At 44.6% G+C, this 18,125-nt stretch overlaps 1 protein-coding gene across 1 annotated transcript in view; it reads right to left on the minus strand.

Moving 5' to 3' along the window:
• The window catches only part of ATP9A (ATPase phospholipid transporting 9A (putative)), a 134,624-nt gene that overhangs the window by 82,304 nt on the left and 34,195 nt on the right, over positions 1-18,125 (minus strand). Inside the window, exons 4-6 of the mRNA XM_082671506.1 lie at positions 14,561-14,669; positions 2,880-2,938; positions 1,530-1,581 (exon numbers count right to left, since the gene is read on the minus strand). Coding sequence (XP_082527632.1) covers positions 1,530-1,581; positions 2,880-2,938; positions 14,561-14,669 — 220 coding nt within the window. The remainder of the gene's footprint in view (positions 1-1,529; positions 1,582-2,879; positions 2,939-14,560; positions 14,670-18,125) is intronic.

The raw sequence follows: 18,125 nt of genomic DNA on the forward strand, positions 1-18,125 counted from the left end.
GCGCCAACCTCATGCTGCGAGGCCTCAAGAGCTGATCCATGCAAACTGCTCAGAACAGGGAAAGGACCCCAAGGACCACGCGAACTGTCTGCCGTGACTATCGACCTGCAAATCTGGGGGATACACGTTTCAATCTGACCTGTACACGTCTGAGCAATCAGTCAGCTCTGTATTTCATCAGAGAATGTACTGAACTCCCTGACACCACACTTAAGACTTCTGAGCACTTTCAGGAGATCCCTTCTAATTTTTTTTTGGGGGGGGAACAAAGGGAGAGCACATCTGGCACCCCCAATCCATAACACTCCATTTTCACTGACGAGGACACAAGAACCAATTCGAGGACAAAGCTACAGTGTTTAGAAGAACACGGTTTTAGGGCCTTCCCTGGCAGTCCAGTGGTTAAGACTCCATGCTCTCACTGCCAAGGGCCCGGGTTCAATCCCTGGTTGGAGAACTAAGATCCCACAAGCCGCGCGGCACAGCCAAAAACAAATAAATAAAATAAATAAATAAAAGAAGACTGTTTTAGTGGAGTGCCTTCCACCCCCTCTCTGGATGATTTAACATATTATCAGTATATCATGTCATCTGCACTTTTATCCAGTTCATCATAAAAGAGGCTGCAGCAACCTCAAAGGGATACAAATACAGATTTTTCCAACGTTTGAAGATCTCTGATTATGCCTGATGGGCAAGAGAAAAACAGCCTTGTTTCCTCAAAACAGCTTAAATAACAACAAATAAAAAGAAAGGAGATTTGAGTCAACCGACGGGGAGGGCAGGAGGCAGCAGGGGCGGCCACAGTGGGAAACGCAGCCGGGCCCCCTGAGCCTGCCCTGCGGGTGCAGGACCTGCGGGTGCAGACGGCCGAGTGTCCTACGTCATTTTATATAAGGGACTTGAGCATCTGTGGATTTGGGTACCCACGGGGGTCCTGGAACCAATCCCCCTCGGACACCAAGAGACAACTGTAATCGCGAGGAGTGGGGTCTTGCAAGAGACTTGAGAGGTTCACTCAGGCAAATAGGCTGTAACGACAAATAAATCGACGGGCAGGGGTGACTATGGCCCCACCACTCGTGAGCCAAGGTGGGGAGAGGCCACCTGCCCCTACCTCTCCCCCCAGCTTCCCTACCGCCCCATCTCATGACACTCTCCCAGTATTTTCTCAGGAGTTTCTGTTTGCTTCTGTTTGTTCGACACACTTCCCAGTCCTGCCAACTCCTGCGGTCGAGCTTAATGCAGCCCAGCGGGGAAAAGCACAGCCACTGTGTGTGACTTTCCCAGCTGGGATTCAGCACGGGTCCGACTATCTTTGCTATGATCAAAATCTGTTGACCTGCGCGCACCTAAAACCTTTTTTTTTTTTTTTTTTTTAAAGACTGCTCTATGAAAAGAAACGTTCTTGATTTGCCTCCATGGCTCCACAATGATCATCTGCTTCTGTTACATTTTCAAATGATTATTTTGCCAAATTACCACTGAAAGGTTAATGGTTATTTTCAAAATTGATCCCAGATGTTTACCGTTTTTTTCTGATGTCCTCAGGAAGATCATGTCAGCAGGGACCCGCTGGTTCTGCGTTATGAACAGAGAGACTGTTACTGTGAATGCCCCTGTGTGAGGTTTCCATCCCCAAGCCCCCGCCCCCTCGGTGGGCGGGGGAGGAGGGGGGCAACCCAAACCCACAGCCTCTTTTAAGTGTCTGCCTTTGTCAAAGACAGATCTGGGGATTTATTTTGTTTTGAATCTGAAAACTCTTGCACGCTGCTGTTACGTTACTAATCTCCTATTGAAATCTTATCTCGGAAAGAGAGCTTCTAGTTTTCTGGCGAATCCAACCATTACCTCCTGAAATTGCAGCCAGAGGACCCGGGAGCCCAAAGCCTGCTCCCCGAGCTGGCTTCCTTCCAGGCTGTCTGCTGAAACTACATACATACACTCGGCTCACGCTTTCTGCTTCTACCAATTTTCCGGCTTGATGTTTGGCTTCGAGTGGGATTTTAATAAGGAAGTCAAGTAGCAAGAAGCAACCAAAGCCGTTCTCAAAAGAAGAGGGAAGCCAACAGCAGGCCTCATGTAATTGTGAACAGGCAAGTATGTCATGACATAAAGAAGTGTGTGTGGGTCTTCTGAGCTGCCACCCAGGAGAGCTTCACTTTACCCCAAATCAACTGTGAGTTCTTGGATTTAATCCTTTTAAAAGAGCATAGTTCACTTCCTACAGAAACAAGTTAAGATGCAATCCTTTTCTAATCAAATATGATTCCAAGACTCTCCAGGGCCACCCCCAAAATCCAACACCTCCCAAACATACAGAGTAAGAAAAGGTATGAGTGCTGGAGTAACAAACATTATGGACAGCGCTATCTTTAAAAATGCACCTGGGGCCTTTTTACTGTTCTCAGGTTTCACTTAACCCCTACTCCCCATGAAATGACAGAAAAGCACAATGTTATTTAAGTGAAAAAATGTGAGACAAAATTGTTCAAGAGGTAAATGACAAATATTTTTATGTGCTTGTGCAGCCCCCAGACTTCTAGGAAAAACTTTATTATGATGAGTTTAAAAGAAGACTCCAAAACAACAAGCACATCAAACAGGAAATCAAACCTTGGAATTGTGTTTGTAACTTGGATTTCTGGCTAAGAAGCACACAGAAACCATGAAAAAATATTCTGTGTGTGTGTGTGTGTGTGTGTGTGTGTGTCTCATGGGAAAGAGATGTTTCTCCCCAGGCAAAGCTTCTGGGTAGAATCCCAGAAAGCAAACGTCCAGTTACACGAATCACACGTCGCATCGGGATTCGTGAAGTGGGGGCCAGTGACGCTCCTCTCCCACGCGGCAGCTGTCAGGAGCCGCGAGACCCCACTCACCTTCTCCACAATGATAAGATCTCCAACTTGGATGCTGGAGCTCTTCACCTTCACTGTCCCTGCAAAGAAACAGGCCCAGATATATCACATCTGAATTCCTTCCAAGTCTGCGTACCTCGGCAGGGTGTCTGCTAGCCTGCGGACCCAGAAGCACGTGCCCCTGAGCCCGGCAGCAGCATCTCCTGTCTCTCTGAGAAAAGGTGCACCTACCACAGAGGCCGCCCCAAAAATGAATCCCCGTTTTGCGGAGCACTGGAATGACTCACTCGAGTAAGATCTTCTGTCTTAACAGCACCTTAGAAGCTATTCTAAATCAGCACCATAAAAGATTCAGCCTCAAACACACACACACACACACACACACACACACACACACACACACACACAGAGAAATGGGGAAGAAAATTCAGAGTCAGATCCGTGGACAGAAGGTCAACACTTAGTTCTCAACACCATCAAAGAGAAAGAGGATAACCCAAAATGACTGACTCTTTTGAAATCTGCGATTGCTCTATCGCGCAGTTTATATGATTGTGATCAGATCACATAACTGTGGCTGGATGTTTATCTGGATAAACAATAACAGCTAACATTAAACACTAACAGTGTGCTAAGCGCTGTATAGATATTGACATCCTGATGGCTTCGCTTGCTCCTCTCAAAGGCCACCAGAAAAATATATTATCTCCAGTTTTCAGACACAGAAAATAGGTTCAGAGAGGCCCCGTCTTCCCCTAGTCTCACAGGTCAGCACCAAGATTCAAACCCTCATCTGACTCCAGAGGATGGAATAAAAAAGAGGGACTTCGGTTCAACTCAAAACACATTTACTCAAGTGCCATGTTCTAGGAATTCGAAGATCCAAGACAGTCCCCTTGTCCTAAAAAACAGCTCATAGTCTCACACAGGTGTCGACAAACGCGTCCTATAAAGAGCAGGAGGGTAGATGGTTTAGGTTTTGCAGCCAATGGACAATCTCAACTCTCCCAACAACTCTTCTCCCCAAAGGCAAATAGCCTTTGTACATTTATATTTTAAAATGTAAAAAGTGTTCTTGGCTCCCGAGCGAAGATGGTGGGCTGAATTTGGCCCACTGGCTGTAGTCTGCAAACCCATAAACTGGTGAGAAAGACAGCAAGACAAATGCTGTTAGTGCAAAATAGTGTGTGAAAGGATGGGAGTAAGTCCAGCGTGCAAAGGGAACAGAAAAGGAGACCTCCCCCACTGAAGGAGGACCAAGAACAGTGCCGGGCACCCAGAAGGCTCGTGACTGTTCACTCCACATTCAAGCCCCCTTAACTGAATGCCTGCTGGAGGCCAGGTGTTCTAAGGGTGGGATGCATGGGACTCGCACTCCAGTGGCAGGAAGGAGGCAAGAGACAAATAATGAATGAACGGGCTGGGGTATGGGGAGGTATCAACAAATGCTTTACAGGAGAGCTGAGGTCCGAATTAACCAGATGAAGGATACTGGTTACCAGCATCAGGACAAAGGAAGGCAAGAGATGGGAGACAGTGATGCACGTGCGTAGCACATGCATCTGCGTGGCCACAGGCTGGAACTCCTTTAGCAAGGGAGAAAGCATCACCCGGAACAGAAAGAGAGGAAGGGCTTGGGGGGCCAGGTGGTCCAGCGCCCCATAAATAAGCCTGTGGAGGACATGGGTCTTTATTCTGGTGACGGATCAAATTCCCACACAAGGGAGTAACACCATAAAAACCTTCATGTTTTTGGCGTCTCGTAATAAAGCCCATTTAACTTACAAATGTTCAGCTAAGAGAGAAGAAAATACTGATGATTCCCAGTCCTCCTCGATAAGAGTATATGCCCCGGAGCAGGAGTGACCTGGGAGCTCTGAACCTGCTGCCCCCGCCGTGGACTCACTCCGTCAACACCCGACACTCACCCACTAGGAGCTAGTGCACAACGCCAGTTATATACACTTTTCACATCACTTAATGCCATGGGTCTTTTCAGTAATTCACCACTAAATGAGATGTTTCAAAGCATTCCAATGACTTCAACTGAAACAACTCTTTCTAAGAGGTTCCACAGGGTTTGATTTTTAACTAATGTCTGTACTTAATTAAATTTTGTCATGGTAACAGTGAGAAGACCTGGCGCTAAAAGGGCAGCTCTTGAACACGAACGACTTCTAGAAAACACGTGGCAGATGGCTCTGAGGACGGCTAGACTCTCTCTACCTAGGAAGGGAGCATGTGATAGGGCCCTGCTTTCGTAAAGCACGAATTCAACCCAATGGCCTGCGCCTGGGCATCCTCGGGACCCACTAGCCTCAAGCGTCCGCTGTGTCGATATATTGGCAGAGGGAACGGAGAACGTCGGCGAGCCCTACGAGTCAGCTCGTCAGAAATGGCAGAATGAAGAGCGGGCTCCACGCGCAGAATTCTCTTCCGACCTGAACAATTCTTCTTGCCCAATGAGGGGGCAACAGGAAAAATGCATACAGATACGCTGCTCTCTCTGGACAGCGTATCAAAGCCTTCCTCGAGGGAAGAGCGTAAATTCATCGTGCCCCCCACCCCCTGAGCCAGTGAGCTTTTCCTTCGCCTGAGCTCGCCCCAACTTTCCCGAACATAAATTTACACATTGTCTTTGGTTTTATTACTGAAATTTATGCTGGTGGCCTGACCCAAACCATCCCTGAGCCTGTGTTCTGATCTTCAAGACCTACTCACACGTTTGCTCTTAATATGTAACCCTAAGAAGAGCACTGTTATAACTCTTATCAAATAATAACTGCATATGGATATATGTGTGTGTTAGTGAGACAAAGGACAAAGAAGGAAGATTATACTAAAAGGGTTAAGGGTGATTCCTTCTAGGGACAGAGGAGATTAACCCCTTTCTTTGGCAAAAATACTTTCTAAATTCTTCACGATAATTTTCTTATAATAAACATGAGGTGCTCTTCCAATAAGAAAAACATATAATAAATTAAATTCGCTCAAACTTTTAAGTGACCAGGCCCAGATTCTTCCCTTCCACGGCAGGGTCCTGATTTACGATCGGTTAATTTGAACTCTGCCTCTCTGTCCATCTGCTCTACCTCAACAAAAACCCTTTAATCCACTGTGTTTGCAGAGCAGTTTCTGACTAAACCCAGCAGGCCGATCCCTCGGACAAACCCTCCTACTGTAACTGGCTCCATCTCAGGAGGAGGGCAGCGGGGGCCACACCACCCCGAGGTCACTAGGGTTTCTCAGCCCCAGCTCCCTCATTAGCATTTTAGGATTTGGCGGAGGTGAGCCTCAGCTTTGCAGGTTCCACACAGGGAGACCCTCAGATTCACTCGCTCTATCGAGCCAACGCACGGTCCTGCCCACACACTGGGACTTTTCGGGCCGCACTCCCGTTTCTGGGTGATCAAACATGTGTAGCTCAGGCCTGCACACAGAACACACACTTAGCACGTGTCTGTGTACCTGTGCGCTCTGAACGAGAAAAGGCAAATTAAAACCGTAAGAATGAAAGGAGGGAAAGCGGCAGGAAAGAAAGAGAAGGGGAAGCGGAGACCAGTATTTCGATTCCAACGTTTACTGGGGTTTTGGTTGCCGACGTCGAAGTGAAACGCCCCTCTCTAAGAAGCCCACGAGTAGGTAGGGGAGGCACCGCTGGGGCAGGAGAGAAAGAGGACCAGAGTCAGAAAAGCTGAGCGCGCAGTGGCTGGGATTAACTTCCAGAACGACAAGACTCTGAAAATTGTGGAAAGGGCCCAAAACACATAATGTCTAACCTCACGTGAACCACTGTTCTGAGTTTTCTACCAATATTCTTGCAAAAAAAGAACAAGAAACATGCGCACGATGGCAGAGCCCCCGTCTTCCTAGCAAGAGAATACGATACATGAAAAATAACACACTGACAGTGATTATTACCTACCTCAAGCGAGAGGAGCTCTCCCTACAGTCCATTATCTGGTTAGAAGAAAATTCTCTCCCAACACCCCACTGAGAAGTTAGCAGACATACTTCCCAAGCACCCCTACTTTGTGTGTGTGTGTGTGTGTGTGTGTGTGTGTGTCATCTACCCTAGAGATTCCTAAAACTTCTAGAAGCAGGGTCCAACCCATGGGCATGTGACCTGTGTATTCACATAGATCCCCTCACCCTTGGGTAAATGACCTACCGTTTTCATCTTCAAATTCTTAATAACTTTTAAACAAGTGACCCCGTATTTTCATTTTGCACTGAGTCCCACAAATTACATAGAGGGTCCTGAACAGGAGTAATAACACCCATTCGCATTTTCTTTATAAAGTGCACAGGAAGATCCGAAGCCACAGAACTCCTCACTTTGCCCCCCAGACCTCTTTTTTCTTTTGGACCCTGTCACACCCAGTCTCTAACCTCTAGGCTCTGGGATTCTTACATATCTTTGCAGAAACTCTACAGAAGTTGGGTAAGAGATTTTTCAAAGGTTAAGTGGCCGATTCTCTGCCGGACACATCCTAAATCATAAAACGCCTTCTATAAAAGAAATGCATCCCATTCAGCTTCTGCCACTTCACCCAGGTCACCTCTGAGCTAGAGTTTATAACGGGGAACAAACTTCCAATTACTAGAGCTGTTTGTTTCTGCAGAGATGGACCCCCGAGCCTTTCATAAGCAAACCCATTGAGCCCAAACCGTGCTTTTCATGGATGAGAGCTTCAGAATAAGGGCAGTTTGTCTATACTGCAGAGAGAAACCAGATGTTTCCCTTGAGTCGAAACAAGCAAATGACAATTCAGTCACACTGCAGAACAGCCCAAAAAAAAAAAAAGTAAATTCCGGAGCGCTAGTACGTGTGGGCCAATTTTTTGACCTCCGAACACCTCCAGCTATACTTCTATTTTTCATTGTGCCTGCAGGACATTGATTGCCTTTGCAGGTCTTTAGCAGCAAGCTCTGTGCACTAACCCTGGTTAATGTATAACTCTTTAACTCGAACTCTAATCTGACTGTGACAGTGATGAGTTGTAAATTCTACAGCATGTGTACGTTTCCTGGGCTTGACACGAAAACGCCTTTGCAGACCCTGCAGAGTTCATAGGTTTAAAGTGGAAATTTTCATATTCCGATCAGGTTGTCTGCATTCCCCAAAGCCTAAGAAAAGACTGTTATTTGAAAACAGGCAAAGGGTGGAAGAATATTATTATAAATTCCACGGGACACTTCCTGGGGCTTTTGTTTAAATTAGCGGGAACTTTAAAAGAAAGGCTGTAGTTTAAATTTAACAAGTGTATACCCAACAGAGGCTTTTAAAATAAATACATAAATGGCCCTTCCCTGCTTCTGGTGCCCAATAATGATGAAATAGGCCAACACCCCTGGCAGGGGGGAAATACCTTTTGGGAAAGATAACAGTGCAATTTGCATTTGAGATTTTTTTTTTCAGGGTTTTTTAAATTTTTTTAATTAAACAATAGATCAGTTCACCAGCGATTTGTAATAAAGTCAAATTGAGTAGTTTGAAAGAATAAAAGGAACCTTATGGGTCTGAAATAACAAACTTCACATCTGTCAGAGAATTATGGGAAAGTGTTTGGCAAGACCTATTTTAAGACTTGTAAAAGCTAATGCTCTGAATCTTAATGAGGAAAGCCTGGGAAGGGGAATGCTTTGCTTACTGAGCTGCATTTGAGATCCTCAGTAAAGACCTTTGCAGTACTTCTGCGGCAGTAATATCAAAAAGACCATCATTGAGCAGATGCAAACTATTATACATAGAATGGATAGGCAACAAGGTCCTGTTGTATAGCACAGGGAACTAGATTCAATACCCTGTAATAAACCATAGTGGAAAAGAACATGAAAAAGAGTATATATATATATACATGCAACTGAATCACTTTGCTGCACACCAGAAACAAACACAACATTGTAAATCAACTATACTTCAATAAAATAAAAATTTTTTAAAAGACCATCACTGTAACCCTCTTCTTTTAAAAAAGTATAATGCAGTTTTAGTGTTATCCTAAGTCTGAACAGAGTATGAAAACAAACGGTACTTGTGTTTAAGAATACAGCACTTTCGTTTAGCTAATTATTAGCTAGACAACTCCCCATTAATGAACACATGTTCCCTGCCCTATCCTACCTTCTGATGAACTCCAATGGAATACAACACCCTAAAAGAAACACATGTGTGTCCTTAGACTTCAAATTTTAGTCACATTAATTGCAATCCTAAATAATGGTGCAAAGTGGATTTTGGACTAAATTGAAAAAAAGACATCACTCTCAAATGGAAGTGAGATCCTTGAGGTTATTCTGTAACTGGGAAAGGGTGAACAGAGCAGCACGAAGGAACAACCTGAAAAGAACTGGAGAAGAGGAAAGATATCCGTTCCGTTTTTTACACCACATATGTGCTAAAAAGCTGAAAGTAAGAGGGAGTCTCTCCATTTTGCACAGACCTTTGGCTTACGACTTACGGTTCACCATGTGCCCAGATGTCCCCAGCAGGAAAGAAGCATCAGCAATTGTGTTAATTATGCTTCTGTTTGCACTTTCCTTCAAGGCTAATTATCCACTTGCTTCATTTAGCCCTTGATCACAAGTTAGTCTGAGAAAACATTCCTGGTATGAAGACCCCTGGAATTCATCTGGTAAAAATGCAAATCCAACTGCCCTTACTACCTGTGATAAGCAAGGCAGATTCCCCCTCCAGAATTAAAGTTTTGGTTTGGTAAGGACAAGGATAAAGAAAGATAATTCCTTGACTAATTACTCTTTCCTGACCCAACCCAAATCTTTCAAGTAACAAAACAAAGTTTTGCTGGGTCTGTTACTACTTCAAGACCCTCTCTTCTTCGGCTTTGGTGTTTGCAGTGCCACTGAATGCTATTAATTGGGAAAGACAGCTCCACAATTAAAGTCATAGAATGCATAAAAGTCCAATAAGAACCTCTCAAGTCTCTGATCAGCTTTAAATGTGGATTCCAAGTAGGAGGAGAGGGGATGCTTGTTTATCTAAAAGCATCATTCCTACTTGGCTTTCAACAGTTCGTTCATCTCAGAATGAGGGGGCTGGATTGATTTCTTTGGACTCAGCAATGTGTTTTGTCCTACTGTACAGCAAAAGGAACTATATTCAATATCCTGTAATAAACCGTAATGGAAAAGACTATGAAAAAAATGCATATATATGTATAACTGAATCATTTTGCTATGCACCAGAAACTAACACAACATTGTAAATCAACTACACTTCAATTAAAAAAGAAGTGTTTTAAAATGGACTTAAATCTAGAAGCCCTTCTGTAGCAATATGTATTAAGGCTGAACGCCATGGCAATCATTGAGATATTCTATGGGAGAGTGTGAGCCTCAGCTCCAGGCACAGAGTGGAGCCTAGACTTATAGGCTAAGGTTTTACATTCAGACAAGCCGGGGTTCACAGCAAGCTCTACCCCTTAACCAGCTATATCATCTCAGACACAATACTTAACCTCTATGAGCCTCAGTTCCCCATAAGTAAAAGCTACCTCCATAAGGCTGTTTAAAATAATTACAGACCAGACCTTGTCCAGCACCTGGCTGGCTTATAGTAGGTAAATCTTTCTTTTTTTCTCTCCTGCTCCCCAATCTGGACAGCGTTTTTCAAACAGATCCAATGCCACCTTCTCCCTGTAGCATGCCTTGATTACAGATTCCTGGATCACAGAATAAACTTTCCCAGAGTCTCAGATCTTCACTGGCCAATATGGTTTTTTCTTCTATTTTCCCAGGAAGGAGAGGCTCTGGAAACAAGGCGGAATTGGGAAGAACAAGACAGAGCCAGAACCTGGGGTTCTGTAGCCCACGCCTCTAGCCATCCCAGCCTGTGACCTTTGGAGAACTCTTTACCAGGAACACTTCATCGGCATGTGATTCCCGTAAAGGCACAGGGCCCTGCGCTCAGAAGGGGCCATTACTTGGTTTCATGCTCTGCTGCCGCCATCTTGAATAATTTTTGAACGGGGGCCCCAAGTGTTCATTTTGCATTCAGCACCACCAATCATAAAGCCAGTGCTGCTTTCTTCCAACCTCGAAGACTCAGGATGCAGGTCACCTCTTCCGGGAAGACATCATCAGCTCCTCTCTGATGGGCTCCCGTAACCTCCCATAACCTCTGGTTCATACCTCCATTAACTCACCCACCAATATTTAATGAACTCCTGCTACGATACCACCAGCACTGCCTTTCTTGGGCACAGACCAAATCCCAGCACAGTGCTAAATTTTTCTCATGCAAGAGTTATATTTACGGCAACTCTCTAAGGTAGGCACTATTATTATCCCCAATTTACCGACAGATTAAGGGATCTGTCCCCATAGCAGGGTGGGAGGCAGAAGCAGAACTCTTGAATCCAGGCACAAACTCAGAACCACTACTCTCCTCAACCACCAGGCACTGTGCTCAGAACCAGGAACGTGGTGGTCACGAAAGGGGATATTCTATTTAAGGACCACAACACTCATGCCACTAAAGTATAACTACTAGTTACATTTTGTCATCATCCCCTTTACATGTCTGGATACCTTGCTGGACTATTAATTTCCCAAAGTCCCAGCCCCTCAAGTTTATCTCTGTAATACAGAAACCTCTCACAGACTTTGGAAAGTGATGGAGTTTCAAATATCCTTGAAGAATGAATAAAATGTCATTTCTACATGTAGGCTAATTTTATTATCAATATTAAAATACTTCAAATACTTCTTATTAAACTATGACAATTACATTAAAAACTAATCCATTGATGTGTTGTTTTAGACACACCTTGAAGGATATAAGATGATCTAAACCACTGGAAGCAGCAATTAAAAAAAAAAAAAAGACCATCCATTTTTTTCTCCCAATGGTGAATTTCTTATTTCCAGAGTTTTTAATTCACTTGTTTAAAATCAATTTTTTTTCTCCAAGTTCGAAACCTTTTCAATTCGATTAACATAATGCCTCTACAACTTTGGTAACATCCCAGGATCTGTGCCACTGGCATTCTTAAAATGACATAAATTCCTGCATTGTTGTGAATCTAATTTTGAGACCTCGAGCAAACACGAATTGACGGACAAGCTACAAAGTAACTGGCCTAAAACTGGCCTGTCCTTTTCAAAAATGTCAATGTCATAAAGAAATCCGGAGAACTCTGCCAAGTTCGAGGAGATCAGGGAGAAAGGACAACTAAATGCAAAAGGCAAACCTGTCCTGGCTCCTGGACAAGGAAAAAAAAAAAAATTTTAGGAACAAATGGCGAATTCTGAGTAAGAAGTATAGATGAGATTAACAGTAATGTAATGATAAACTTCCTGATTTTGTAATTATACTGTGCTATGTAAGGAGAACATCCTACTGGGAATTAAACGTTGATGTATTTACAGGTTAAAAGGGAATCGTGTATGCAACTTAATTCTCCAAGGGCTTAGAGAGTGTGAGGGGAAAGCATGAAAAAGACAAAAGCTTAACAACGGATGAATCTGGGTGAAGGCAAATAGGCGTTTTCCACGTGATTTCTGCAACTATTTTGCTAGTTAGAAGTTATCACCCACCCAACCCAAATATTTAACTATATTAGTACAAGTACTGCTGTTATTAAACAGGAAATGATGCCGAATGCAGATAAGTATAATGGCTTATAATCTCATGATCAAGGACTTGGCATTTTGGTTTCCAAACTTTTTTGAACTCCAAAAATAGTGTTGAAAAGTACATTTTAAGATGCCATGTGATAAAAAGAGAAAACAGTCCTGCGTGGATATACATATACGTATCTGTTTCCCTTTGCTTTTGAAAAGCCACACTCAAGAAAATATTATTAAATAATTGAATGGTAAGGTAAAAAAAAAAAAAAAAGGCTTCTTTCTCTTCCTCTCTCTGAAATCCTCCAGTTTGGGCTTCATACTTTGGCCCTTCCCCCCACAGGGTATCAAATAACTAACCTCCCCTCCTTCACTTTCCAAGCTGACAGTTTTCTTCAGTGCCTTTTGGGGCCTTTCAAAACAAATTGCAGAGCCAGGGTCTGGGTTAATATTCAAAACTCTGCTAGGTCTTCCCCTACTGTTGGATTGGCATGACAATGGAAACCACGGGCCACAGAAGGAGACCCACAAAGGAAGACAAGTTTTTAATGCTACAGCCATCTGCCAGTTCTCCTCTGGATCTTTTCAAGAACTGAGGGAAGCTAAAGCAGGGGCTGAGAAGGGGGTCGGGTCTGCAGGGGAGGGCAGAAAAATCACTCACAGGAAAAGCAATTGCAATATGAAAAGAACCAAAGAAGGTCTGGAGCCTGGATGGCTGAATGAATGGGATCCCAGGGCCCCTCCTCCTGAGCTCTAAATAGACCCACCGCACCCTCTCCATGGGGCTTTTGTCTGCTGCCAAGCATTGTAAATGTTATAGTCAGAATATGTTATTAAGGGAGGATTTAATATACACAAACCACAAAAAAACATACTCCAGAGGGGTCTTCTGATTACTCACATGGAAAGCCCAAGCCACCTGCCTTTGCAAAGATTACGCTGGGTTTTCTTTCTTTAGGGAGCAAAACGTCCTAAATACAGTAGTTTAGCAATAATAAAGCATTTCTATACCAACTCTAAATCCCCCCTTCTCCCAGAGACTTGCAACTTTTTAAGACCACCAACTATGAAAATCTATTTCAATGCATTAAAACAAGATACTTTCATGCCCTCACAGGATTATACTTTTTAAAAAAAAAATTGGAGCCTTAAATAAATTTCTCCAACATTTTTCCGAGAAGGAAAATTCTACTCAAACCCCGGAAACCATGGACGGACTGCTTCCTCAGAAGACTAACGCACTTAACATACAGCAGTTCACAACCCGGCTGGCTGCAAGCTCCCTTGGGCATCTATCTTATCGCTTTCCGAATTCTCAATTTCTTGAAGGCAAACCACAGTTTTTATTCCCCTCAGCCGCTCCTAAAACATTATTAATCCCTGAATGGGATCAGTAATCTTCGAGGAACTTTAAGTAACATTCTCTCAAGTCTGAATACAACCTTACAGGAAATCTAGGTAGAATCTGTAGTTGGAAACAGAAGTCGACATTGGCTGGGTTGTTTTGTGGGTTCTCAACGGTGTGTTTGAGCAGGTTTTTAAAATTCCCCCATTTCAAAAATTCAAATTAAAGGTTACCTAGTAATTTCTCTTTGGGTCAGATTTAGTCACTCTTCACTCTTCCATCTTAAGGATTTATAAGATGGCTTCAAAGAAACCTTCACAGATGCAACTTTTATTATATTAAGTCTGGTGCCTTCTTAAAAACTCACATTGCAAAGTTGTAATGTTCGTTTTGTAATGTTGAAAGAATATCTTTTAAAGCTGCACTGCCTTGGAAACGCGTGTGGGAGGATGCAAAGCGCACAGAATTGAATTCCAGGTTGATGAGGCACAAGTCAGATGACAGGACTGGCTCTAAGAGGGCAGTGGGCAGCCCAGGGATGCGGCTGGAGTAACCCCAGGTCCTGGGGCAGACGCTGGCCTCCCTGGTGCCGGCAATGAGTGACTGCCCTGCCACGGGGCACCCACACACCCGCCGGCCCCGGGCCTTGAACTCTGCTCCCTGACTGTCAGCGGCCCATGATTGAGTTGCAACCCTGTGGGCCACCCCACACACACACTGGGAGCCCTGCTGCAGGAAGTGGCCCCACTGGGGCCAGGAGGCTGACCTCTCGCTGTGAGCCGGCTGTAGACCTGCGAGTTGACTTCCTTGTCTCGCACGTAGCATCGGATCTCCTCCACCGCCTCTCGGATGATGGTGACGGCCAGCACAAAGCCCTGCACAGAGACAGAGAGAGGGTGAGCCCTGGTGGAAGCCACCTTCCTCTCCTGGGGCCGGGGACAGAAAAGGCCAGAGACCACTTGAGGGCAGCAGGGCAGGACCTGCTAATTATTCCAAGGGCAGAAGCCCCAGCAAACCCACTTCTCTGAATCTCATGCACCGGAAAAACTCTCACTGACACGCACGTGTACAGGGACGTCCGCAGTCACCACCACCACAGGGTTCCTAAGAGTGAAAAACACAGAAACCCCAGAACCGTCCGGCCACAGGTGAGGGCTGAGTGATGGTGACCTCTGACGTCTGCATCTCTCACTCACCACGTGCCGGGTGCCATTTGAAGTGCTTTCCACCCCTTAGTGCAGGTCGTGGCTGAGATCACCACACTGCCCGTGAAGAAACTGAGACACACAGAGGTTGAATAATCTTGCTCCTATGGGATATCGCAGGGAATCTAGGTCCAGAGTCTTAACTGCCACAATGTTCTGCCTCTGGAGAAACCTGGGTAGGTGGAACCAGTAAGATGGTCCACCAGGACCCAAAGTGAAATGCATCCCTGTTTGTATTGACCTCTCAGTAGGGAAATTAACTTTCCGGAACATAACAATGTAACACTGTTCAAATAAACACCAACAAAGATTCTCCTATACTGCTAAAGATTTTCCACTAGCCTCAACTACTGGTTAGATTCCTCTGCAAGGTAGGGGGCTAAGATGGAATGGGGACTTCAGTCTTCCCTGTAATGTTTTAAACTTCTATAAAGAAAACATATTAAAGTATTAATTGCGTAAGTACACACTCATAAAAAGAAAATTTTAAACTGCCCTACCTTCCCAAGTCAGATACCCCAACTCATAAAAACCTGGTGCAGAGGTTATACTCACAGGCATGTGAGTCACCCCTATCTAGAATCTATTTTCATCTAGATTTTTCCTCTTGTATCAAGAAAGGCAAGAACCGTCATTCATTTTTTCTTACAAAATACACTTGCCACCCCTCCTTTTAAAGTCTTTTTTTTTTTTAATGCAGAGAGCACAATCGCCCCAAGGTTAGCAGTAGTGAATTCTGAGGCTTTCATCTTCATACTGTTTATCCCATGCAATATATTAAGTTAGATTCAAAGGACTTCAAATCTCTTATGTAAATTTAGCCAGAGATGTGCTGCTCTGTGAAACTCCTCCAAAGGCCCACACATCTTTACAATCAAAGGATTACTCCTGTTTCCACTCAGATGTAAAGTACACACTGAAGCCAAAGCAAAACTGGTACATTTCAGAAAAAAAAAAAAAACGCATAACCAGACCACATACAGAGGTGAGAGAAAACCCATTCTGGAAAAGCACCGCCGCTTTGCAGAATCCCCACCCCCTCCCCCAGGATGCTGTTTTGTTCTGGGCCATAACCCACGTTTTTTGTTGTTTGTTTTTTCAAATGTTCCAGTTTCTATTTCTCTCTGCATGGCCTGGCTAAATCCCATTGATGTTAATGGAAAGTGTGTGCTCACTACAAAGACAGGAGGCGCTAACCTCCCCGCTACAAATAAATACCTCCTCATAAGTTACCGTACCTATGACCCCCGAACACACATACACGCGCGCGCGCGCGCACACGGTCCTCATCAATCCCAGGGGACGTGCCACATCTTAAGCTAGAAACTGCTTTACAAAGAGCTGCACATGTAGTCCAGAAATAAATTCCACCCGACCAACTTCGGAGGTCCTTAGGAGCCAGAGATACTGAGAAAGAGGCCTGAATGCGAGTGGCGGGTTTTCTGAGCTTGTAAGGAAATCAGAGGTGGTGACGCTGAACAGACATGAAATTCTGAAGGTGCTAAGACTCTTCTATAAAGTTGTATGTCAAAAATAGATTTACTAAAGCAAAATTCTGAAAGAAATCAGAAAAGCCGTTCCCTCTGGTTGGGGAGGGGGCTGACTGGAGAGGGGCAAGGGGGAACTCTCCGGGGTGATGGAATGGTCTTGACCAAGGTGGTGCTGACATGGGTGCTGACAAATGTTAACACACAGTGAACTGAAAACAGTATCTGTGCATTTTATGGCATGTAGATCGCATCTTAATAACAACAAAAAAAATCTAGGTTATTTGGTCTTCGTACAGTTTTATGGATTATTTCAGCAGTCACCTGAGGAATTTCTCCCTCTAACGTATTACTATCAAGAAAAAAGTTACCAAAAGCTAAAACGCAATCCACACAATGAACAATGGCACTAGTACCAGAATTTTTTAATTAAAATGAGAACATTTCCCAAGAATGTTCTATGTGTCAGGAGCTATCTGAAGCATTTTACTTGCTGTACTTCACTGAACCTCCAAACAAGCCAAGGGGGTAGACGTGATCGCCCCTATTTTACAGGTGAGGAAACTGAGGCTCAAAAAAGCTTGTTCCAATTACACAGCTTCTCAGAGAAGTTGCAGCAAGAGCTCAACCATCTGGCCACCCTGCCCTCATTCTGAACCACTGAGTTCATGGCTGGGTTTGAAATGAGAGGACTCTCCGGGTGGTTGGAGACATTTCAAAATGTACTTTAGCCAAGAACGGGAAATTGATTCTCTACATAAAAATCTAGGGGATTTAGGGGAAGTCAGCTACAGTCTTCTAGAAACAGATGCTACCTAATATGTCTGACCCCAAACTCCCTTCTCGGCAGCCCCTGGAAAGAGAGGAAGAACTTGTACAAGACAAGCATCTCCTCCTGTCTCTGAACCATCACAGGAAACTTCGGCTATAAAAGGGGTCACAAGCTAGTGAGAAACCTCAGGACCGGGACGTCCCTGGTGGCGCAGTGGTTAAGACTCCGCGCTCCCAATGCAGGGGGCCCAGTTTCAATCCCCGGTCAGGGAACTAGATCCCACACGTGTGCCACACTAAGAGTTCACATGCCACAACTAAGGATCCCATGTGCTGCAACTTAGAGGCTGGCAAGCTGCAACTAAGGAGCCTGCCTGCCACAACTAAGACCCAGCACAACTAAATAAATAAATAAATAACCTCAGGACCGCCAGAGGCTGCTGGTAACCCACCTGTCTTCTCTCTACAGCCAGAGTCCCAGGGAAACCAAGTGATTCAGCTGCTCACATTGGAAGTCAGGCCTTCTGGCTTCTCCCGGAAATTCTGAGTGTCATTTCAGAGAGGAGACATGGGCTAGGACCGGGATCGGGCCCTCTTTTAGAAGTGTGGCAGCCCTCCAGGTCATCCCGGCCCCCACGGTTCACCCCACTGCATTTCCTGAGACCCTGGAGTCAGCATCACCGGTGCTAACGTACAGAATACATACTAGGAACAGAAAAGGGTAGAGTACCTAACAAAAAGTTGCGTTCCACATTTTGATTCTCGGTCACCAGCCCCAAGAACCAATGTGGCCTCCCCCTGTGGAGGGAGCAACTCTATTCTGAATGGTTTCAAACACGCTGAATGCACGTCTGATCTATGTAGTTTC

This window comes from Grampus griseus, assembly GCF_964374135.1.
Source record: "Grampus griseus genome assembly, chromosome: 14".
Classification (NCBI taxonomy): domain Eukaryota; kingdom Metazoa; phylum Chordata; class Mammalia; order Artiodactyla; family Delphinidae; genus Grampus; species Grampus griseus.